This window comes from Rattus norvegicus, chromosome 18 (assembly GCF_036323735.1).
Source record: "Rattus norvegicus strain BN/NHsdMcwi chromosome 18, GRCr8, whole genome shotgun sequence".
NCBI lineage: Eukaryota > Metazoa > Chordata > Mammalia > Rodentia > Muridae > Rattus > Rattus norvegicus.
Genome location: NC_086036.1, coordinates 6046030 through 6070724, shown reverse-complemented (window position 1 = coordinate 6070724; position 24695 = coordinate 6046030). Strand labels below are relative to the sequence as shown.

General features: G+C 44.3%; 1 protein-coding gene across 4 annotated transcripts in view; it reads left to right on the top strand.

Moving 5' to 3' along the window:
• Positions 1-23106, top strand: part of Ss18 (SS18 subunit of BAF chromatin remodeling complex) — a 121533-nt gene extending 98427 nt beyond the window's left edge. For 2 of the 4 annotated variants that reach the window (XM_063277462.1, NM_001100900.1), the window contains exons 6-11: positions 8789-8956; positions 9593-9697; positions 12744-12836; positions 13604-13726; positions 16446-16579; positions 21435-23106. In XM_063277462.1, the coding sequence (XP_063133532.1) occupies positions 8789-8956; positions 9593-9697; positions 12744-12836; positions 13604-13726; positions 16446-16579; positions 21435-21461 (650 nt within the window). In that variant the 3' untranslated portion in view covers positions 21462-23106. The remainder of the gene's footprint in view (positions 1-8788; positions 8957-9592; positions 9698-12743; positions 12837-13603; positions 13727-16445; positions 16580-21434) is intronic. The other 2 variants (XM_006254438.5, XM_006254437.5) reach the window with 2 other exon arrangements.
• Positions 23107-24695: the final 1589 nt, after the last annotated feature.

Below are 24695 nucleotides of genomic sequence, written 5' to 3'. Positions count from 1 at the left end.
AGTGTAAGGCACTCATTCTAGGAGCACTGCAGGGCAGTCTGAGGCATTCATTCTAGGAGCACTGCAGGGCAGTCTAAAGCACTCATTCTAGGAGCACTGCAGGGCAGTGTAAGGCACTCATTCAGTAGCTTTAAGCTCATCCCCACTCCCTCTGTAAACTGCTGTAAGAATTCTGCCGCTCGTCCATCTCTCTCTACTTTGAATGAGAAATTAAAGGGAAAAACACTCTCCAAATCTTTATTGTAATTGCTTACTCATGGGGTAAATGTATTTTACTCATCTTTATCTTTCAGGTTGTTTCAGAAGTAGAGAGTGAGTCTGCTAGCTCACAGCGCTGGCGCTGATGTCCTCAGGCCATGTAGTCTAGTAAGACAGAGTGACAGGGTTCTGGAACTCCCCTCCCTGTGCCCAGTCCTCCCTTTAGCTCTCACCTCAATACATACTCTAGTCCTCCCTCCCCTATAGGATCTCTGGCTCCCTCTCATGGACCCCTTTCTCACTGAACCTCATGAGTGAAAACTGTTTTTAGCTTTATTAAAAAGTTTGTGAGGGAGTTTGATAGGAAAGTTATTAACAGAATTGTTGAACCTTGTTAAAGTGCGCCATGTTTCATAGCTGCACAAAGCTGCCTGCCGTAGCAGCTGCCTCAAGTCCCAGTTAGCTGCAAAGGCTGAGCAGGCTCACCCACACGAGGAGTGTGGTATTTACTGTATACTTCTGTAGCCTTGTGGCCATTGAAATGCATATTAGCAGCAGTTGGCTTTAGATAGTGTTAAAACAGGTTACGTGTGATAGTATCTGTATATGTATGAATATGTGATGGTGTCCATGGATGTGTGACTGTATCCATGGATGTGTGAGGTATCCATGTATGCATGAGGTATCCGTGGATGTCTGATGGTATCCATGGGTGTGTGATGGTATCCATGGGTGTGTGAGGTATCCATGTATGCATGAGGTATCCGTGGATGTCTGATGGTATCCATGGGTGTGTGATGGTATCCATGGGTGTGTGAGGTATCCATGGATGTGTGCGGTATCCCTGGATGTGTGAGGTATCCATGGATGTGTGAGGTATCCATAGATGTGTGAGGTACCCATGGATGTGTGCGGTATCCATGGATGTGTGAGGTATCCATGGATATGTGCTGGTATCCCTGTATGTGTGAGGTATCCCTGTATGTGTGATTGTATCCATGGATGTGTGAGGTATCCATGGATGTGTGCGGTATCCATGGATGTGTGAGGTATCCATGTATGCGTGAGGTATCCATGGATGTGTGAGGTATCCATGGATGTATGACTGTATCCATGGATGTATGACTGTATCCGTGGATGTCTGACGGTATCCATGGGTGTGTGATGGTATCCATGGGTGTGTGAAGGTATCCATGGGTGTGTTATGGTGTCCATGGATATGAGACAGTGTCCATGGGTGTGTTGACGGTATCCATGGATGTGTGATGGTATCTATGGGTATGTGATTGTATCTATGGATGTGTGATAACATTGTGATTGGTATTTACTCAACAGAATACATCTAGAATTTGAGAAAAATGAACTTTTTTAACTCAGTTATTGAACTATAATTTTAGCAAAATCTCCTTTGTGCTGTTTTTGAGCAAATTTTAGTATTAAACTTATGGCACGCCACTGTCTGAATATAACAGACAGCCCAGCATCTGCCTCCCCATCTTAACTCACTCTTGTCTTCAGTCGTCGCCCGGAGCCTTTACTGTGAGGGCCATGTACACAGGTACAGAGCTGCGTGGAGTGAGGTCTAGAACTGAAAGCTGAAGAGGCTGGGAGCAGGGCTTCTCTGTTCACGGCCTCATCCCTGGTGCTGAGAGGAACGCTTGGGGTCATGCACATCTGTTTCTTTGATGAGTAGGAATTGGAACTAAATGTCATGTCATAATCTGGAAAGATGTTTAATAAACAATCCCAAAGCCAGCCAAATGAGAACAGAAAAGCCTCTGGAAATGGCCACAGTTTTATTTGGTAGAAGCAGTGTATTTATTTATAAACATTTAAGTGTAGCTTTTTTTATTTAATAGAATTTTATTAATTAAATATCAGATGTAAAGAGTTCCATAAATTGTTGTTTTGTGTTAAGGATGTGCTTCAAGACCTCTGTGAGTATAATTCTTTAGACATAGATTCAAGGCTCGAGCCTGGGGTTTTTGATAAATTGATTAAAAGTCTTTAAGATTAAGTGAAGTGGGCCAGTGTGATTGCTTGGTGGCTACACATGCCTGAGAGCCTGAGTTTGAGTCTTCTGTGCTTATGGTAGAAGGGGAGAACCAACTCCTGGAAGTTGTTCTTTGGAGGCTGGAGAGATGGCCCAGTGGTCAAGACACTGGTTGCTCTAGCAGAGGACTTGGGTTCAATCCCAGCACCCATCTTGTGGTAAATATTAAAAATGGGTGGAACTTTTTAACCTACGGCTCATAGGGCCACATGGCACTGCACTTTTTTTTTTTTTTTTTTTTTCCTTTTTTTCGGAGCTGGGGACCCAACCCAGGTCCTTGCGCTTGCTAGGCAAGTGCTCTACCGCTGAGCTAAATCCCCAGCCCAGCTCTGTACTTCTATCTCAGCAGTTCCACGCTGCCCTTAAGGACTCTCAGACCCAGGCGGCTCTCTACTAGCCGAGAACTCTCTGGTTCCAGCTACCCTGTAAAATCAGGGCTCTAGAAGTCCAGCACGGGGCTGTCCTTCCTATCCCTGCCACAGACTCTGCCCACACTCTCAACAACCCCAGGGAAATAAGCTGTAGTTTATCAATCAAATTTATATGTTAAATTTTCAATCCACAATATGTCCAGACAATAAATTCATAACCAACTGATAAGGATATAAACCGCCCACCTAGATAAGATAAATTTGCCAATGATATCCATCACAACTTCCTTGGCAATTCAAGACCACCTGGATCTGGGTCATCCTTCTCCGTTTCCGTCTTGATTCTCCTTTTCCTTCCCCTTCTCTCCCTCCTTACAAAAGCTTTGTTCCCCGCCTTACTTTTTCACTGTCCAATCATGGGCTTGACCTAACTTGTGCCAGCCCTCACCTGCATATAGACATCAACCTATACGTACAATGGTGTGCAACCATCCATAACTCAGTTCCAGGGGTCTGATGCATGCACACGTATGTGCAGGCTAAGCCCAAGTAAAGGAAGTTTGAAAAGCTGCCTTCTGACCTGCCCACCTCACACTATTATTCTCACTGCTAACACTGTTGGTAAAAGATGGACTCTTGTGAAAGTCTGGCTCCGTAAACATCTGCATAGTTTGTATCAAATCGCTTGGTCACCATTTTTAGGCTTTTTTTCCTTTTAGACATAAAGATTGACATTGATCTTTCAGTTGTCGCATTGCGTGTAGCAAGAGCAAGTGTGAGCGGTCTTCACCCCCTTTAGGTTTTGTGACTTCTGTAAAGAACTTGTGGTCGCACCTGAATGCACTCTACATGCGATGTGCTAGGTTATTGTCCCCATGACACAGATTCACATCAGGAGGCGGAAGAGAGGCAGAGACAGCATCCAGAGGGGCAATGGGATGATGTCTCTGTTGTCTTCTCCCTCAGCACCAAGAAACGTTGCTCACCTGGCACGGCTACGAGAAAACGCAGAGTTTACCTGTGCCACGGACTCTCCTGGGTAGATTTGATTATAGGTTTATCTGCAGACTCAGCTTGAGCTTAGGAGCTGTAGGACATCCAGTGTAGAGAGTAAAGCACCGTAGTGTGTGGGATTGGCGGGGGCTGTTCCCATGCTGGCCACGCTACTCTGACGTTCAGGGAGTCATCACAAATCACGATTTGCTCACTAAATTTTCACGAACAGGAATTATTTGAAGTATTCCATGGGAATGTCTTTTTGATGACTCGTGTTTGGGCCAACTGAATTGTGTCATTATCTTTGTTCTCCTTACCATCAAGGCTGGCGAGACTATTGCTGATGCCACGGCTGCTGTGATAAAGGCTTTGAGGAGGTGTAGTGCAGTCTTTCTGCTGTAGTCCAGACTAGCTATTTTGTTACACCAATTTCTAATTAGAAAAGTTAGCCCATGTTTAATATGAAAACTCTGGAAGGTGTAAGAAGCCTAGAACATGAGCTAGGAAGCATTGGCAGACTTGACACATGTTTTTAATTATTCCATGTACATAGTCTATAGGCACAATAACATACTAAGGCTGTTCATGGGAATCTCAGTGGTTTTCATTATATAATTGTTTATTTTTCTTTTCTCTGTACTCTTTGCTCATGATAGTCAGATGCTCTGTTTGCTCTGGCCACACCAGGTCACACTGTCGTGTGTGTTGACTGACTGTCTACTTGTATGTCCCACTGTAACCCATTAGGGAACTGATGTCCTTCTCTGTGGCATTGTCATCCCGCAGCCGTTAACTTTTTAAAACTGTAAAATGATTACGTATTTCCCCCTCCCTCCACTCCCTTCCCCCACCCTCTTGCTTTGCAGCCCAGGCTGTAGCCCCAGCTTGGTAGGTAGCTGAGGGGTCCCCACTGCCGAGTACTGGGATTTCAGGCGTGGGCACATTACTGAGCCTGGCCTGTGTAATACCGGGGGTCTGCGCTGGTGCTTTGTGAGTCTGGGCAAGCCATGTGGCAGCTGCGCTCCTCACCACAAACTAGGCCTTCTGATGTAGCCCGTCCCCGAGACTGTCCTCTTATGTCACTGTGCCATCCAATCGAGAGGTTTTTAATTCAGTTCAAATCTTTACCAGTGAATGTCTTTATGAGTCATCCTGGAGTCTAGTTCAAAATGTAGGCAATTTTTTGAGAGGTTGCTAACTAAAACATGCCCTAGCTTTGTCTGTTGTTACACTTACTCATCTGTAACATACTACTCATGGTGGTTTTGTTTTTTTTTAAATTTAATCACTAGGAAGCAAAATCCATAGTGAGTTCTCAGACTAGTTTGTGAGGACGCCTGCCACACCCATGAGAAAACCAGAATGTCCTACCTCACTGCTGTTGACGCTCTGGGGCCATAGCTAATTCCTTGTTGTGGGGACTGTGTCACATCCTAAGGAACCGTTTAACTGGGTGCCTGTCCTGTACTCACAGGTGGCAGTACCCTCTTTGGGACCTCCAGAAATTTGGTGAATGTCAGTAGGGCTGAGACTCACAGTCATCAAGAAGTGGTTAATATAAATGAATGTCGGAAAAGGTGGTTTGTGTCTGAAGATATGAGTGGGCGTGTGTATGTCTATGTATGAAGAATGTTTTAAAAAAATAACACAATTTGGTTGGGGATTTAGCTCAGTGGTAGAGCGCTTGCCTAGCAAGCGCAAGGCCCTGGGTTCAGCCCCCAGCTCTGAAAAAAAGAAAAGAAAAAAAAATAATTTAAGATTCTTCCCAAATTTAACTGATAACATCCGTAAGTTCTTTGGTCTGAGTGTAAGCCCCTGAGATGGTTACAATGTCTGCCACGTCTGTCCGTCACCCAGGCTCCTTGCCTTGGGCCTGCTACATAATGAGAAGCACTCACATTTGCTTCTTGACAGAATTTTGGAGCTCAGGATTTCAGTAATAAAGTATAGCAATTTTGGACTATTTTCTGTGTTTAATGTAGAATTGTTATTGTAGACTGTGTAGTAAGTTATAAAATTCAAAGTGGATTAGTGTGGAAATGGTGAAAAATATATGAAAAATTCTTAGATTAATGAGGTATTCTATATCTTGTGTATGCATTATCTACTTTGTCGTATATCTAATATCGACATTTATAGAAACAAGGGACATCTGTGAAGTGACAGATGCTTGCTGCCGTTATTTGCATTCACCTTGCCAGTCTACGTTATTCTGGGGTATTCTGCCATCCGTAGAATTGGCGGCCTTTCACTGAACTGCTCTGTTCCCGTTAGTGTGTTAAGGAAAACCATATGCATCCTAGATAATCAGAGTTGACGTTTAAACTTCGTGGATAAGCCTTCAAGGGCGTGTGCAGAGTGCCGGGTGTGTGCTGCCTTCCTCTCCTGTTTTCTCTGGATTTACGTTGATCCTGAGTGCTGTGAGGCCTTGGGGGCAGTGACAGAATTCAGGAAGGTAGTGACTGAGCTGCAGGCAGATAGAGATAGGGCTCAGATGGCACGGTTGTGTGGGCTGTGCCCTGTGCTGGAATTTCCTCTCTCCTGGAAGGACTTTGAAGTGAGATAGAATTTTGTTGTGATAGATATTTGAGAGCCCCTCCCCTAGCGATGCCTTTCATTTTGGCTCCAATATTCAGATACAGCCTAACTTCTAAGTCAGGAGTCCTTTGGGCAGTTTTTGAAAATAAAAATAAGGCAAACCTTTCATTTCTTGAAAATGAAATTTAAAAGGCCCAGTCAGGTTGACAATAAATTATGAGTAACAGCATTAAAATGTTTTTATCACATAGAGTTCATGACTAGAGTGATAAACTCAGTGGTTAAGATCACCCGTTCTTCTGGAGGACCCGAGTTCGGCTCCCAGTACCCACATGGCAATTCATGACTGTCTGTAACTAGGGGATCCTGTGGGCTCCTCCGACTCTACATGTGCACGGCTCACACCCATACTGCAGCCACTACACCCAATGCTTCTGAGATGTGCAGGTGAAAAGGACAGGCACAGAGGTGCACTTTGAACTCGGCTTGACATTTGTAATCTTGCCAGGTACTGTTAGCAAGCTTGCTCTGTGGATTCCCTGGTTGCCAGGGTGCCCTGGGAAGTGCAGGTGACAGCTTGCATTGCAGGTACCTACAGTGCGCCCAGGGTCTGCCTCCTTGCCAGTCTTACTGAGCCGTCTTCCTCCTGCTGTGAAGAATTCATTTCCATGCTGAAGGGCTCCAGGGCTTTGGAGAGCTTCTACATACAGTGATAAAAACTGGAGAGACCCGAGAAGAGTTAGACAAAAGCAGAACACACAGAGGTGCTCAGGGAGACAGCAGCTCTGAAGAAGCTTTTCTTCCCACGGAACAGATGGTCACGTTGCTGAGGAGGTAAAGCTCTGTGCTCACATTGTCCCTGGAAACTTAAGGAAGTGGCTGCTTGGTTTTTAGATGTTTGTTTAAATTAATAGTGAGCCTCTGACTCACTGTGTCATCGTGGCCTGCACAGCTTTCCCTTTTGTACTTTAACTCACCCCCAAGTTTGGCGCTATGTAAGCAGGACTGCAAGACGACACACAGACACTCGAGTCAGCGGGCTGAGAGTGTGGGACTCTGCTCTTTAAGGACCCGGCAGCCCTCGGGGAGCATCTGACACTGCTAGGCGGCCACACAGAATTCGAGGGCCACTGCGGGTCACGTGACAGATCTTCACTGTATGTGCTGCAGCAGTGGTGCTGAACTCTCACCCTGTAGAGTGTACTGAGCCCATGCCTTACTACAGACCTTTTCCTAACTCTCACCCTGTAGAGTGTACCTGTCTCTGAGCCCATGCTTTACTACAGACCTTTTCCTGGTAGTTTTTAGGGTGGGGAGACTGGGAGTAGGAAGTTAGAGGGTGGGCAAGGTGAGAGGATTTTAGTTATTTATTAAGGAGCACCGTGATCCTGGAGGCTGGAAAGATGGTTGAGCTGTTCTTGGAAAGGACCTTGGTTCACTTCTCAGCACCCACATGACAGCTGTCATGTCTGTAACTCCAGCTCTAGGGGATCCAGTGCCCTCTCCTGCCTCTGGGCATACGTACAAATCGTTCACAGATACATACATGCAGGCAAAACACCTGTACACATATGATTAAAACTAAAAAAAAAAAACAAAAAAAAAACAAAAAAATTTCTTTTTTAAGAAAAAGCACTGTAGGGCTGGAGAGATGGCTCAGGGGTTAAGAGCACTGACTCTTCTTCCAGAGGTCCTGAGTTCAAATCCCAGCAACCACATGGTGGCTCACAACCATCTGTAATGAGATCTGATGCCCTCTTCTGATGTGTCTGAAGACAACAACACTGTACTCATACATAAAGTAAATCCTTAAAAAAAGAATGTAAAATAAAAAGATATTTCAAAGAAAAAGAAAAAGCACTATATATTTCTAGTTTGTAAAGCTTATAAAAGGTTTGGGAAATGGAAAGTTTTTTTAATTTTGCATAAAATTGAAGTTTATAAAATTTAACTGATATGTTTATGAAGTGCTTCTGTAGGTTTCTGCTTACCACTATTGCATAAATGTGTACTAAAAGGAATGAGAGTGTAGGGCCGGAGAGATGGTTCAGTGGGTAGAAGTGTTGCTGCTCTTCCAGAGGACATGAGGTCAGTCCCAAGCCTTCACACCACCTGTGACTTCTGCATTCCAGATGCCCTCCCTCCCTGGTCTAGCCTGGGCTCCTGCATGTATGCAGCGTGCATAAGTCATGCAAACTCACACACATACAGAGAATAAGTCTTTATCATCCTCTCTACATACAGAAGGAAACAAACCCAGAAGTGGGTTTCTTCTGTCGGTCTTATTTTCATCGCTTTCCTCATGCTGTGGTAAGATGCTTTTGCCTTGAGAGCCGGTGAGATGATGCGGATAGAAGATGTATATGCCAGAAAGAGCTTGTTTCCATGTTGATTTTTTAAAAATGACTGGAGTGCTCTGGTGGACCTGAGGGTTCCACTGGGGTTTGGTTGTTTTCCTTATTTGCAGATAAATGTGGGCCTGTGAGCTTTGTGCAGACTCATTTATACTTGCAGTCAGTGTCCCTTGTTCGAGTACACACTTTGTGTATTCTGTGGTAAGAGTCTTGTACCTGTCATCGCATGTTGAGCAGCAGTGCCAGAACACCGCGTGATGATGTTTTTCTGTCTTCAGGTCCCATGATGCACCAGCAGCCTCCTTCTCAGCAGTACAGCATGCCACCTGGAGGTGCGCAGCATTACCAAGGACAGCAGGCGCCCATGGGGCTGATGGGTCAAGTTAACCAAGGCAGTCACATGATGGGCCAGAGACAGATGCCTCCCTATAGACCTCCACAACAGGGTGAGAAGCCATCTGGAAAATTCCTTGCTTACTGTAAATGACAGTCATTGAAAGGCTTTAAGTTTTAATGTACTGTTCATCCTGGCTTTTGTTGCACTCCCCTGCCACCCACCAAGGTAGCAGGGTTTAGGGAACCCTGAGGAAGTCCTGAGGCATAGAGGAGCTTCCCAGCACATGGCTTCCTTTTGTCTGGTGTTCTCTAGGGAAATACCACATCAGAAACTTTTCTATCAAATTTACTCATTTACATCAGAAAATGCCCTCTCTCCCTTTTTTAGAAGTTACTAAGTATATGACAAAGAACAAAGCCAATTTTATATCAAAATGCCTTAATACTAATGTAACAAGTAAAAAGAAATCAGTTTCCACCTGCTTCAGCCTCTGCTTCAGAGGTTGCTTTTCTGAGTTGGTATTGTTTGGTATTATGTGTATGGTCTTACTGATTTGATAACCGTGACGTGTGGACCTGCGTGTGCGTGTGTGTGTGTGTGTGTGTGTGTGTGCATGGGAATAGTGCCCAAGCACTGTGGGAGTCTCCTGCTCAGAAGTAGTCTCTCGCAACAGCAGATTAGAAAGATCGCCTTGGATGACGCAGAGAACAAATGATTTATGTCTTGACTGGTTGTGGTTTTTCAGGCCCACCACAGCAGTACTCAGGCCAGGAAGACTATTATGGGGACCAATACAGTCATGGTGGACAAGGTCCTCCAGAAGGCATGAACCAGCAATATTACCCTGATGGTAATCTCTCTAATGTTACCCTTCCCGTTTTCTATCCCTGCCCAGTATTAATGTAGAAAGCATTTCACAACTTTTTAATGAGGGGCGAAGAAACTACCAACTTGTTTCTTCATGTAGAAGCATTTGGTATTGTATAGCTCTGACAAGAAGGACACTGGTTTGTAATTAACTCAAGGTATATTTGTGTGGTCACTGTTGGTGCTATCTGGAGCTACATTTCCATCACTCCAGTGTCTCTCGTGGGAAAGAGGGTCTTTTTATGTTTAGGATTGTTCATCTGAGCCTAAAGCAAATGCTCTACAGGTTTCTTCTTCCTCTTTTTCCTCCTCCTCCTCCTCCTCTTCCTCCTCCTCCTCTTTTTCCTCTTCTTCCTCTTTTTCCTCCTCCTCTTCCTCCTCTTCCTCTTTTTCGTCCTCCTCCTCCTCTTCCTCCTCTTCCCCTTTTTCCTCCTCTTCCTCTTTTTCCTCCTCCTCTTCCTCCTCTTCCCCTTTTTCCTCCTCTTCCTCTTTTTCCTCCTCCTCTTCCTCCTCTTCCTCTTTTTCATCCTCCTCTTCCTCCTCCTCCTCCTCCTCTTCTTCCTCTTCCTCCTCTTCTTCTTCCTTGGTATTTTTAGAGAGATTTAATTCATCTGCTATAAAGTTCACCCATTGTTTTGCTTATATTAAGAATATAGCTCTGTAAGACTATAGAGAATGTAGTTCTTGTTTCATTTATTTATGTTCCATTCTTGGGAAGTAATTGTGCCTTATATGCTTGCTATTGAGGAAATGCTTGTCCACAATATAGCAATAGATAAGGTGCACTGAATCGTGCTGAATAGCCAAGGCATTTGGATTTTTAATTTAGTGGCTTCTCCCCCACCTCCTTTAAAAGGGAACATGAATTGTAAGAAGTTACCACTAAAGAATGCTACACACTAAGAAAGTACATGGAAAATAATCTAAGTGCACAAGTAGATTTTTACTAGGCATTTTTTTGTTTGAAAATTTTGTATTTTAATGTTGAAGAAAAATTATCTAAACATGTAGAACTGGTAAAATAATTTCTTTTTAGTGGGTACAAAGAAATATCATGGGGTAATTTGTCTTTTAGTGAAGTGCTTTGCTAAAGTATTTTATCAAGTAAACTCTTTTGTTATTATTTTTTTTCTTTTTTCTTTTTTTTCGGAGCTAGGGACCGAACCCAGGGCCTTGCGGTTGCTAGGCAAGCACTCTACCACTGAGCTAAATCCCCAACCCCTCTTTTGTTATTTTTAATGTAATTATATGGCAAAGAAACTTCAGGCTGAAGTTTTAGGACCTCTTGGCTAGAACCTGATGGAAACCAACAAGATGGGGTCTGTGTTCAAGTGGCATTTCATCTGCTGCTTCTCATCAGTGCATGAAGCATAAAGGGGGATCTGCATTAAACACCGACTGTCACCAGCTTTACACACAAGAAGTTTGTTAATGATGTGTGCAACTCTGGTTAGAACTGTGTGCTTTTATCTCAGGTTTTCTTGCCATTGGTATTCAGAATGTCAGTGCTTTTCCTCTCCTTAATTCTTTGTGGATATATTAAGCTTTTTTCTTAAATTTAAACTTTAATAATAGTACATTTACAGAAAAATTTAAAAGGTGACATCTATGTGGTAAACATAAGTAATCTAAGAATAAATTACCCTTTAAAGTCAGCTTTAAAGTGCACTTAAGCAGTTGTGTTGGACTTGATGGTTTCGGGTCCTGAACATTTTCAGAAATGTGAAATTTGCCTTATTTTAAAACCTTCTTGTTAAAAATAGGCACATTATTTTTCTAACTGTTAAAACGTAAAGCTATAATTACGTGTACTAGCTTGTTCTTCATTTAAGTAGTAATGTTTTCACGGGTGTGAGTACAGTAGGTCTTGACAGAGTGTTCCCCTCAATTGCACTCCCCAGGCAATTGAGCATCTTCTCTCAGGTCCAGATGACCTTGCCCATAAGTACATGAACGAGTGCTTGGCTGAGATTTTCTGCAGAGGGCCAGGCAGCAAAGATTTGGTCCTTGTAGGCCATGTGGTCTTGCTCTCACATTGCAGACCTGTCATGAGAACAGGAGAGCTGCTGTGGGCAGCAGCTACGTGAGTGGATTCCGGTGGTACTTCTATCTCAGCTGACCACTGGCCTTAGTAAGCTGGCGGTCATGTATTGCCAACTCTTAAAGTGGCTTGGGGGCTTTCAGACTAATGCGGTGAATGTAATATTTATGTGGAACTATAGTCCTTCCTCCTAGGCCTTTTCGGAACATTAGTACCAAGTTTTAGCAACTGAAGACATTAGTCTGCATTTTGTTTTTAGGTGAAACATTAAAGAATAAAAGATTAGTCTAGTCTACTGGTGGAAGTTACTGAGTCATAAAACTTAAGGTGTTCTCCAACTCAGGAAATACACATTTTATGAATGTTGATATGCAGAATACTCTAGAAATATTTCTAAAGATGTTTAAAATGACAGCACTATAAGATACATTCTTACTTGGGTGACAGTCAGTTGGGTCCCTGTGAATCTGAGGCCAGCCTGGTCTACAGAGGGAGCTCCAGAAACCCAGGGTAAGAGACCTTATCTTTAAAAAAAATGATTTTTTTTTTGGACCTCATATATTTTATATTGTTTTTAGTGTATGCTGTGGAAATGTCCACCCTCAGAACAGGGGTTTGATAAGATGTCATAACTTGCATCCCGTGTTCATTCTGATTTGACTCGATTTACTTACACGTGAGAGGCCTAAATGTTCTCATTCTCTTTTTAAAATAGAATGCAAGGGTTTTTTGCCCTCAGTGAGGATTATCGCAGTTAGGAGGATGAGTGTAAATTTCTAAGACTACTGCTCTTTGCCTTGAAATAGTGTGCTGTAATCTCATGGTGAAAGCATTCACGTTGGTAAATACTTGCTAATGCAATTAAAATTATTTTTTTATGTATTTCCATTTCTTTTTTTTTTCTTCAGTTTTATCTTAAAGTTTAATTGTAGGGTTTTCACTCAGTGGCCATTAACGTTTCTTCCTGTCTCTTGTCGAATTGATGTAGGTCATAATGATTACGGTTATCAGCAACCGTCGTATCCTGAACAAGGCTACGATAGGCCTTATGAGGAGTCCTCACCACATTACTGCGAAGGAGGTATCTGCATACCTTCACACGCACACGCACACGCACACGCACACGCACACGCACACGCACGGCCCTCCCCAGCAGCCGCAGGTCTCGCACAGGACAGCGTCTTCCCACGCAAAGCTCTCCTAGAGTCCCAGTGGCTGGCTGGCTGGCTAGAAAGTTACAGGCCCCAACACAACCTTCCAGACACTTAGAACGTGTAACCATGTCATGGTGTGTCGTTTCTAACAGCAGTAAGAAGACAAACATTCAAAAATGCTTCTTTGCTCCGTGGAAATTTCCTCTTTGAACATAAATCCATCAACCCCATCCCCCACCCTTCGTGTGTGTGTGTGTGTGTGTGTGTGTGTGTGTGTGTGTGTGTGTGTGATTTAAATCTCAGCATAGAGCCTTTAGGGAACAGCTTGCTGATCGTGTGTAGCTAGTGTGTGCTCTCGTAGCTGTCTTTAATTCTGTCTTTTTTATTTTATTTAGCGTAGTCATGATCTTAGGCCTGTGATGCTCCAGTAACTGTAACACTCGCAATGGCAGAGGCGCTGACAGAGCTGCAGTTCAGCCTTGCACAATTGGGTCTAACTGCAGTTTGTTTGGCCGAAATCCTTCTGTTTGGTTTGAGTTTTTTCTTTGTTTTGTTAAGTTTTTTTTTTTTAAATCAATATGGCATTTCATTTTGTTCTTGTATTGTTGGCTGTGCATCTTAGAGGGAAAAACAAAGCTATTAATTAGGCAGACTTCTCAGGGCTCTGCTCTCCTCTTCTCCGTTTCTTCTGTAGGAAACTCGCAGTACGGCCAGCAGCAGGACGCTTACCAAGGACCACCTCCACAGCAAGGATACCCACCCCAGCAGCAGCAGTACCCGGGGCAGCAGGGCTACCCAGGACAGCAGCAGGGCTACGGTGAGAGCTTTCATTCTGCTTGTCTACCAAGAGATGGGGCAAGAATCCTTTTGAAATACATGAGTAGCATTTAAATTTATTTTAAATGTTAATCATCTATTTATCTATTTAGAGAAAGTGTTGTGTGTGCTTACATGGAGCATGGTGTACATGTAGAATCAGAGGATAGTCCTGGAAATTGACCTCAGGTTACCAAGTTTGGTGGCAAGTGCCCTTACCCATGGCGTTATCTTCCTCTCTAGTCCTAACCATTTTATAAGCATAATTTTAGCCCAGTCTACTATTACAGTGTTGATTTCAAATGCTCCTTTTAAAGGCATGGGAAGTAACCACGTTGGTTAAAGTGTTTTTTAAACACACATATGAACCTGAGCCCCAGCACCCATTTAAAAAGTTCACCTTTCACCCAATGACTCAGCCACCGAGTCTCTCAGAAAATGAGGCAGAGGCTCAGCATGAGCGTGCACATACATGTACACATGCCATAATCGCAGTGCATGCAGCTGTGAAAGACCTACAGACTGAAGGCGGTTCTCGTCTACCGGTAAGGTGACAGTTTAAAACCGAGAAGAATGAATTTTCGGGTCTGTGGCATGTATAAATAGCAAGTGGCCTTGTATGAGCTTAGTTAGCTACATGATAATGAGGCACATAAGTAGCTGCTATAGAAAAGACCTTAGTGCAGAGAGGAAGACTCAGATGCGTAGAGACAGTGTTTGTCTTTCTAGTTAAAAGTGCTGCTGAGTGTATTTACTGAGTCTGGGTCTCACACAGTGTTAGGAGCGCGTTTCTGTGAAGTAGTGTTGTCTGCTTCCTCTGCTTGGCGTGCACACAGCCCCAGATTTGATCCCTAGTACTTTCAACATCAAAAACTATATTACAACATCTGACTTGAATTTTCTTTGGTTCTATGTCTGTCTATCTCTAAAAAGTCTCTTACAGTGTCTATATCGTATGTACATATATATATATATACATACATACACACATACATATATACATATATATGTATACACACACACACACACACACACACACACACATATATATATATAAAATACTGGTTCTGTATCCATACATGCATCCACCCATCCAGTCTACTTCCACCACTTTACGTGGAGAGAGTGGGACGTGGGTGGTGTGCAGCAGCCGCGTGTCTGTGTGGGCGTGCTTTTGTGCTAACTGTTCTCTTCCTCGTGAGTAGCTGTTTGGACACTTGGTGTAAGCCTGTCTGTTTTGTGGCACTGTCTTTGTCTGCTATGGTGAGAAGTAAGAACCCAAGTGGCCGCTGAGGCTCCTGTGTCCCCTTAACACGTGCATTACATGAACTCTGAGCATCGCCCTTCCCAATGGAGAGTCTGGCGTGTGATGCGTAGTCGTCCTGGGCTTCTGTTCCCAGAAGTCTTTGCCTTTCCTGAACGGTGTTCCCTGTGCATGGCTGTTGTATGTCAGATCAATTTTATTGCAAGTCCTTGCAAACAAGTTTGATGTCACTAAATATACTACTTGAGAGCTAAATATACTACTTGAGAAAAACAGTTTTCACTGGGAAAGACGGTGTTTGTCACCAAAGGCTGTGTCGTTGAGTAACAGGAATCCGAAAGGAGACCTCCCCACTCTGCTCATTTATAGGCCTTACTTGTCAAACTGTCATCTAGTGTGGAGTTTTAATAATTTGATATTCAATAATTGAATAATCTGGTAGAATTTACATGAAATTGAAAGAGGACTCTCTTCTGAATGTCTCTGCAGTCATTGTTTTTATGGTAGGTCTTAAGTGACATTGAAGTGTCCAAGCCAGGAGCCTCCCTCCGTTGGAGAAATGATTCTTCTCAGCTGTCTCTAGTTGAGTTTCTAAAGCAGACGTGCTCGCTTAGCAGACACAGGCTCTACCAGGGAAAGTTACGGTATTAACAGTGCTTGGTTCTCAGAGTGGAAATTCTCCTCTTAGTTGTGTTTCATGGGGTGAGTGTTTTGCCTGCTTCTTTGACTGTGTACCACGCGTGTGCCTGGTGTTTCAGAAGGTCAGAAGGGGGCATGGGATCCCCGGCCTTCAGAGTGTAACTTTTCAAGCAACTTTTTTCACATTACAGCTTGTGGCTTTTTTTTTTTTTTTTTTTTTGGTTCTTTTTTTTTTTTTTTTCCAGAGCTGGGGACCGAACCCAGGGCCTTGCGCTTCCTAGGCAAGCGCTCTACCACTGAGCTAAATCCCCAACCCCAGCTTGTGGCTTTTTGAGTCATTCATTTTTCTTACAAAATTCTGGGGAGATAAAATTATTGATGGTGGTAGAGCCGTACCACTTTGACGATTTCAAATGTAAATTCAATCACACAGTTAGAATGTCATTGATTTCACAACTTTAGTCAGAAATTATGTCATTTGGACTTGCTTCTGGGTTATAGAACCAGACCTGATCCTGGCTAACCAACCCATGGACCACAGCTTACCTGTTGGGAGGTTACCCTGGATCACTGCTTCCTGAGCCTGCCCTATCGGCTTGCGGCGTGGACAGTTAGTCATTTACTGAAGCAGCAGCTGTGCTTCTGCTTTGACTCCAGTCATTCGCTTTGACCTCATAACACACTGCGGACGTCAGAGTGCTACCTGCCCTTTTCTGTTTAGATACAAGAATTTAGTAATACATCGTTTGAAGTTCCTGCTGATATTGTGGGGAGACTTTCTAGCTTTACCTGAGCGCCTGTTGATGTTGTCTTGCAGGTCCTACCCAGGGCGGTCCAGGGCCTCAGTATCCTAATTATCCTCAGGGTCAAGGTCAGCAGTATGGGGGCTATAGACCAACACAGCCAGGACCACCACAGCCACCGCAGCAGAGGCCTTATGGGTACGACCAGGTGAGTTCGGCGACTGACCAGCCGTGGGGTCACCACATCGCTCCTCATTATCCTGTGGACGTCGGTTGTTTGTTCGCTTGTTTTACTGATTTCCACGTCAAGATTTCACTGTGTCGTTGTTTAGAACTCATGATCTATCAGCTTCCAAGAACTGGAATTTCAGCCATGAGGAATCACATGTAGCCCCTTCTCGTGTCTGCTAGCAGCCGCCACTCCACTAGACAGTACTTTGAGATATCTGAGAAGGCTGGTGAAGTTGACTGGCAATTGCTCCTGATTGTGGCTGCCTGAAATACAACAGTGCCTCGTTGTCCCTGGGCACTGTCATCGCTGTTTCTCCAGTGTCCCTCATTAGTGACGAGCTCCCAGGGGCAGCTCCCCTGGCACACTTGGGCCCTTGCTGTCGGAGCTCTTAGCGTTCCAACTTCCTGCTCACGCCTCCACACGTGTCTGTCACCAAGTGTTTTTCCTCCGCCTTCAGATTTCAGATGCTGAAATGTATCTTATCCTAAGATGTGATTCCCTGGAACCTGGTAGTAGTATTCATCTGAGTTTTTCTCTTTAATGAGACTCCTCAGACTTGGACTGGATGCCCTAGGCATTAGGGATGCCCCGTGGTTGCTCTGACTTGCTGTGGGAATGAGTGTAGACCATGGAATTTCAGGTTCGTGCAGTGAGGACGCTGAGATAGAGTCACTGCTCGTAAGGTACTAAGATGGGGGAGTTGTGAACATGGACTGTCCACGGTTTATAAGTTAGGGGACTGCGGCTAGCGTGGATGATGGCTCAATTTGATGATGCTATGGTAACTAGCATTAGAGCCTCAAGCAGTATTTCCTGCCCTGTCAGGCCCGAAGCCCCATGTACCTACCCTTGGTCTCTAAGTGAAGACGAGAGACAGACACAGGGCGGGTGAGGTGCATATGTGTGCCTGCTTCTATGCAGAGCAGAGTAGGGGTAGGGCAGAAATTGAACCTGGTATATCCAGTGCCTGTGAAGGTCAGAAGAGCACACCAGGTCCCTGAAACTGCAGTTAGACTTTCGTGAGCTGCCATGTGGGTGCTGGGAATTGAGTTCGGGTATCTGGATCAGTAGCCAATGTCCTTAACTCCTGAGCCATCTCCCCAGCCCAGAAATAGTCTGAGAAGTGAAATTATTATTGAATAGTTAGATTACCCTAAAAGGACCTGATGAGGGTCCCTGGGAGGTGGCTCAGCTGATAAAAGCACTTGCCTCTGGCAGAGACCCCAGGTCAGTTTCCAACGCATCCAAGGGGACCTGACTGCCACGTGGGCGGGGACGGCATCCTTGTGCCTGGAACCATACACAGACACACACGGATATACATAATCTAAGAAAATGCTTTTAACATTAAAAATCAGATTAGATAACGATGTTATAAGGCGAGACTCTAGTCGTATGGCTGTTGTTGTGCAGCTAAGACAGACAGACGGATGCTGGCGACCTGTAGAGCGGCCTCTCCATCTTCTGCTTCTGTCTCGTCTCTGCCTCTGCTTCTTTGGCATCGTAATCCGTCTGAACTGCAGGTAGAGCTCTAGGCAGTCGAGGTTCTGAGCAGTTTGCTTCACACTTTATCCTACACAAGACACTGGCAGATCTGTTTTCTTTTCATTTGTGTGAGGTGTCTTCTTGTGTGTCCGTATACTCACCGAGGCAGGGCCTCTCAGTTGAAGTCAGAGCATCCCAGTCCTTTGGTCTAGCTGGTCAGCTTGCTGTGGGATCCTTTGTTCCCCCATAGCTCTGGGGTTACAGCCCCTGACAGTCTAACCTGATCTGTGTATTGTGAGGTTGGATGAGGGAGTGAAAGCTGAGGCAGATTGCTCAGCGCAAAAGTGATGAAGTTGTCATGGCAGTTTTTATAGTGCAGGCAGACACACTGCAGTGGGACCTCAAGGTGCTTTCGTGCTCTTTGTCTCTGGAAACAGTCCTTGGCCCAACAGTCCTGTTAGCCTCACACCACCCCCACGCCCACCCCTGACTCCGGAGGTCGAACATTGAGTCAAGCAACTCTCATTACCTTTCCTTTAAAATCAGTCTTCTAGCTATTTTTAAAACCTTCTTTTTCAAGCCAGCACTACAAATATCGTTTGGTCCCTGGGTCTGTCCTTCCTGGCTTAGTGGATTCCATCCTGCCCTGTCTAGAGTCTGTTCTCCACACAGGACCTGTAGTGATCTTTTAATGACAGTAGCCAAGTTCTTTCACTTTCCCTCAGTGGAAGCATTAGGAGGTGTACGCTGGGCCCAGGAAGAGAGCTGACTTCTCTCCAGTCTCCTGCCACACAGTCTGGCTGTGTCTGCAGCAAGGGCAGCCCTTCTTGTTCTTCATTCACACTGGCCCCTGCTCTCTCAAGTGAGCATCAGGCTTCCTCCCTCAGAACCATTGTCTGCAGCTCCCCCTCTCCCTGCAGTCCCTCCCCACTGGCGTTGTCAGGAGGCTACAGTAGTGAACACTCAGCTTGCATTACGTGCTCTTCCTTTCTATGTTGTAGCGTAGCCAGGGACGCCTGGTGTCTCTGATCTGAGCACTGGAGAGATTAAGAGGGACAAAGTGGACCATGAGTTCAAGGTCATCTTCTGGGACATATCGAGTAGGAGGCTAGCTTTGTCTACATGAAACTGTCTCAAAACTCACAAACAAAATAGCTTTCTTGAGGCTTAATTTACATGTAACAATCTGCACATTAAAGTTGTACAGTTTTGTGTCTTTTAACTGTACATGAAGTCATTATCAAAACCAAAATAATGAGTCCTCATGCCCCGAGGCTTCTGTGACACTTTTAAAACCACCGCCACGTCCACACAAGCATTTGTGTGTTACCTGACTTGTTTACTCTTTTTTTACATATTTTAATGGTGTGTGTGGTGTGTGTGTGTGTGTGTGTGTGGTGTGTGTGTGTGTGTGTGTGGTGTGTGTGTTGTGTGTGTGGTGTGTGTGTGTGGTGTGTGTGTGTGGTGTATGTGTGTGTGGTGTGTGTGTGTGGTGTGTGTGTGTTCGTGGTGTGTGTGTGTGTGTGTGTGTGTGTGTGTGTGTGGTGCGCACACGTGCACATGCATGCAACAGAATTTGGAAGTCAGAAGATAACTTGTGATAGTCAGTTCCTCCGTCTGTGGGTCCTGGGAATTGAACTCGGCTCATCAGGCTTCGTAGCAGATGCTGCCTACTAAGCCCTCTTGCACGCTCAGTCGCGCACTCAGTCGCTCTTTCATTGGCCGTAATTGTTTTGATATCCGCTCATACTGTGACTAGGAACTGTTCTTTACAGCTAACCTATATTCTCTGATAAGGCTTTGTACCCAGTTTCAGTTAAAATACTTGAACAGCCAGGTTCAGTTCATCTAAGTACCTTGGTGCGTGTGTCACACAGTAGATGTGTGTTTAGCTTGAGTCAGTGCTGGCCTGCTGCTCGCCTTAACTCCCTGCAGCCTGTGTGTTACTGCCTTCTAGGTGACAACAGCTCAGTGGTGACAAACCCAGACACAGCCATGCCTCTGCCGAGCTTTCCCTGTGCACAGAGAGCATCGGGACAGACACTGTCAAGAAAGATTGCCTCCTAGCCTGTGCCAATCACAGTTACACACAGCACAGGTGGTAGGGTGTGCTCAGGAACTGCCCGGGGACAACCCAGGACAATGGTCTCATGTGGAAAGCAAACTCAAGCCTCTAGAAACCATTAATGAATATAGAGAGGGAAATGACTGAGGCCTTTTCCTAGAGGCAGAGAAAAGAATCTCCCTAAAAATTAGTGTAAACTGAATACCCTGAAGCTCTTTTAAACAAAGGCCTTGCTATTCCACTTACCTGAGTGTGCACACATGGGCACACCAGCTCCATGGAGACCAGAGGATCGCTGCTGGACTCCTTCCTTTAACACTGGGTCCTGAGCTCAGGTCTTCAGGCCGTGTGGCCTCCTGAGCCTTCCCCAGTCCCCTTCCGGGGAGCTGTGTACAGCTATATACAGTGCACTTCTTTCATTTGCCTCTCACTTGTCACACTCCCAGGAGGTGTCTCCACTAGTGTTGAGACTCGGTGTGTTATAATTAATCAGCTCATTAGTTAACTTATTCTGGGATAAGCTATCATCATATTCTTGGTCTCAAACTTTTAGGCTGAAGCAGTCAGTCCTCTTTGACATCCATGGTGGCTTGGCCTACAGACATAAGCCATGGCATCTTACTGTGAAAACCCTGTTTCATGTCCTGTCTGACATGTCACGATCACAGTAGACATAGGTAGGATTAATAAGTCAGTCCTCGGTGGAGAGCAGACTGGTGCAGAGGGTAGTTGCCCTTCCTCAGTTCGGGGTAAGGTAAGTGAGTCTTACAGAGTGCTTGGGCAGGGATAAAGATAGCAGCAGGGCTAGCTTGAATTCAGTTGGGGTTGGGTTCTGTACAGAACTGAACAGTGAATTGCAGGACACCGATGTTCTTTTTCAGTGTTGTAATATTTAGTTATGTATACATGTGTTTGTGTCTGTGCATGTGCTTCTCACAGAATCTCACATTTCATTTTGACTGCATGGCTATTAACTAAGCTCTTGAGATACACGAGATGCACCTACTCTCCCTGCTGCCTCTATCCCAGTCCCGGAGTTACACGCGTGTGTGCTGCTGGCTCTAGTTTGAAGGACCGGTCCTGATGATGTAGGCTGTAAGAACCCTTAGCAGTCAAGTCTAATATCAAGAAAATTCAAGAGACAGTACGGAAGCATTTGCATTTACTGGATATATAGTTTCTTTCCTGATATGATGACATGACAAATTATATCTAAGTTTCTGTATTAATTAACTCAGGTGAAGCTATTATCTAATTCTCTTTTTCGTATTTTTCTTTCAGGGACAATATGGAAATTACCAGCAGTGAAAATGTCCTTACATTCCAATAGCCAGCACCTATTAGCAGCCACATTGTCACAGCTCTGCACCGTGGACACCCCCGGGGAAGGCTCCTTCCATTCCAACTAGTTTTTGGAAAAACCTTTGGCTAAATGGCTGCTTCATTGGCAAGTAGCTTTTATGGTGTAGTTTCTAAAGGCTTTCGTAGCTACCAACGCACCTGATTTCACGTTTCTACTCTAGATGGCAACATTGGACAGAAAATGCACTGACACAAGGACTTGGCAGCCATTTCAACTGTGTTCCAAATGGACTGTCACAGACTGAAAGGTGTGAACAGTTTTGCGTGTTCACGGAGGTTGAGGGTTTCATACTTTTCCACAGATTATTTTGTAAGGGGAAGGGGAAATGTACACTTTCTACAGCAGCCATATTTTGTCTATATGTTTATTTCATGTGGTGAATATGCAAAGCGGTACACTCCACACTGGGCAGAGAACCGGAACCTGGCAGTGCGCAGTGTGGTAGACGCTCAGCGCTGTGGTGCTCTGAAGACAGGCGAGGCGAGGCAGAAGCCCACCACAGGCCCGCTGTTAGTTCTTAGAGGAAAGTCACATCTCTCTTATCTACCAGATTAGCAAGGGCACTGTGATACAGTTTTCGAGTACAAAGACATTTTTTAAAAAGCCTTCCAGTTTTGTGCATTAAAACCTTTTTGTAAAGATGATTTATAATACTGTTTTCAAAAGCAAGGCAATAATTATGTTGCATTGTGGACTTGGGCAGGTTTGTGTAAATGAAGAGGGAAGCCTCTTAAACCAGCAATAACTGAAAGGGAGAGAGCAGGAAGTCTACCTTCTGAGCAGTCAGGGAGCTTAGTCCTGTGAGCTCGTCTGTGACCTCATCACAGAGGAGTCAGCGGCGAGCTCACCTTATTCCTTAACATAATCGGTTGGGGGAGCTGAGGGGAGTCGTCTAGGAGGCTTTACTGCTTGTGTAGGAACTTTGTTACTGGGTGTAAGCAAAGGGGCCCCCTTATGTCCCTCTCTCTTCATCTTGGGTAACGCAAGAGGAGAATGCTTATGACGGGCTTTTCCGACTCGTACTGAAAGCCTAGAGGTGCCATTTCACGGTTTCTCGTTCTTAAGCACGACATGACATACTTAATCATTCTTTGAGACTGATTATTTTAGCTAAATTTGGGGATATGGCATGGGGCAGGAAGATGTGCACTGAGAGATTTCTAAGCACATCTGTTTAAGCAGACTTTGAAAATCTCTGGCCCGAAGGTAAGTTGCTGTGTCCTCGGAGTTGTCTGCGTCCAGGGAATATGTCCGAGAATACGCCTTTGTAATGGAGGTCGGCTTTGCCATTTCTAACTGCAAACAGAACAGAAGGGGTGCCATAAATTCACAGCATACTGTTCTCAACATACTGTAATCCAAAAGGGTTTCAATGTGTCTGTATGAGAGTGCGTGTGTTTCTAAGGTCAGTAGAGGGTGTTCTTCAACTTGGTCAGTAGAAATAGGCATCGAGTGTGACCAGGCGAGGTGTGGAAAGCCTTGCGAGGAGACGCTTATGAGTTCTGTGCCAGGTCCTTCACCACTGTGTACTTTATTGCTATTTAAAACTGTATCAACTCTAACGAAAGAATAAATTATTTGTGATTTTAATTTTCTCATTTGTTTCTTTAAATTAGATCTCTTTGACTCTTACTGTTTTGTCTGGAGACCCCACTCGGGGTTTTTAGTCCAGTACGAGTAGACGGTATTTGTATTCTAGGACTTGATCAAAATTCTCTTGCCATGCCCACGGTAATTAGAATTAACTGTTCAGTAATCAGCGTGTTGTGTAGGCTGTTTGTTGCAGAATTCTTCCTCTGAAAATGAAGTCCGTGAGGCTATAATCAAGATGACTGAATTAGATAAATGAGTTGAAGAGACAAAATTGTGCTGATCCCAACCTGGTAAAGAACGTTATCTCATTTGAAATGAGCTCAACTGACATTAAGAAATAATTTGTCTTCCCAGCCCATCTTCTGTTGTCTTATTCTCCTTTAATGGAAACTAAAATTGCAATTTTAATAAGCAGAATTTCCTCCAGGACCTTCTTCCTGGAGACTGGTGCATTTGCAAGGTTTAATTGTTTTATAACAGTCCTATTTCGTAAAAGTTTTTAATTGGTGGTGACAAAGATTACCATACTCCTTTGGTACCTAGTAAGAACAATAACTTCACCAGTAGTTTTTCCACCAAAGCTGACATTTTCATATAGAAAAAAGTAGAAATTTATTTTATCAAACGAATTATAATAAATAGCACAGGATCCCATGAAATCCCAGAAGTAAAGTCCTAACGAGTAGCATGGCTGTTGTGCCCCGCTGCAGCTACGCACCGCACGCGCTCAGCACTCGGACCGATCTTCTGTCGTCTGTCCTTCCCACAGGCAGAGGTGAGCACTATTAGCTCTTCAGTATTTCAGGAAGCCCCTGAAGGAGTCCTCGGTTTTTACAAAGTGCCTTGGACTTTTCTGCTCTGAAATTGTGTATTTTCAGTTCTAACATCAGTTCGACATCATCTTACCGTCTGTGTATTCAGACTGCTGTCTTTTCTTTCATGTAAAACAAAGAGTAAACAAGTAAATTAACTAAAGGTGAACACTTTCTATAACTTTATCCCATAATAGATAATAATTTTTGCAGATCTGGTAGAGTCTTCTGATTTGATTTTTGACATACAGCCAACATACAAATCACTTCTTTCCTGACGAGAGACTTGTGCTTCCCTGTTTGCTAACTTTTTTCCTCTTTCCTTTTAACTCAGGAGGCTCCTTTCCGAGTTGCCGTTCATTCTACTATAGAAACAGTTTTCATAAATTATCCAGCAGAGTTCTTTGTGTGTGCTTTGTGTGTTTATGTGCATCTCATTCCTCAGATGCTGGCTTTGTGCATCTGTTGGTCTTTGAGTGTCTTTCAGATCTGTCTGTCTGCCACTTTAGAAACTCTGATTATCATGCCTCTCACTGCATGTTTTCAGCAGGAAACAGTCTGCCGCATCCCTAACCTCAGATTCATAGAGGCTCCCTCCTATCTGTTGTTATTGTTAAAGTTTACTTTACACCTGTCATTTAGGGCATTAACCTATTTATAGATGAAAAAAATCTATAAATAGCCAACTGTTTGGCCATTTATTAAATAAGTTATTCCCTTGCAGAGAATCGAGATGCCATTTTATTGCTCTTGTTAACAGTCTGAGGAAATGTA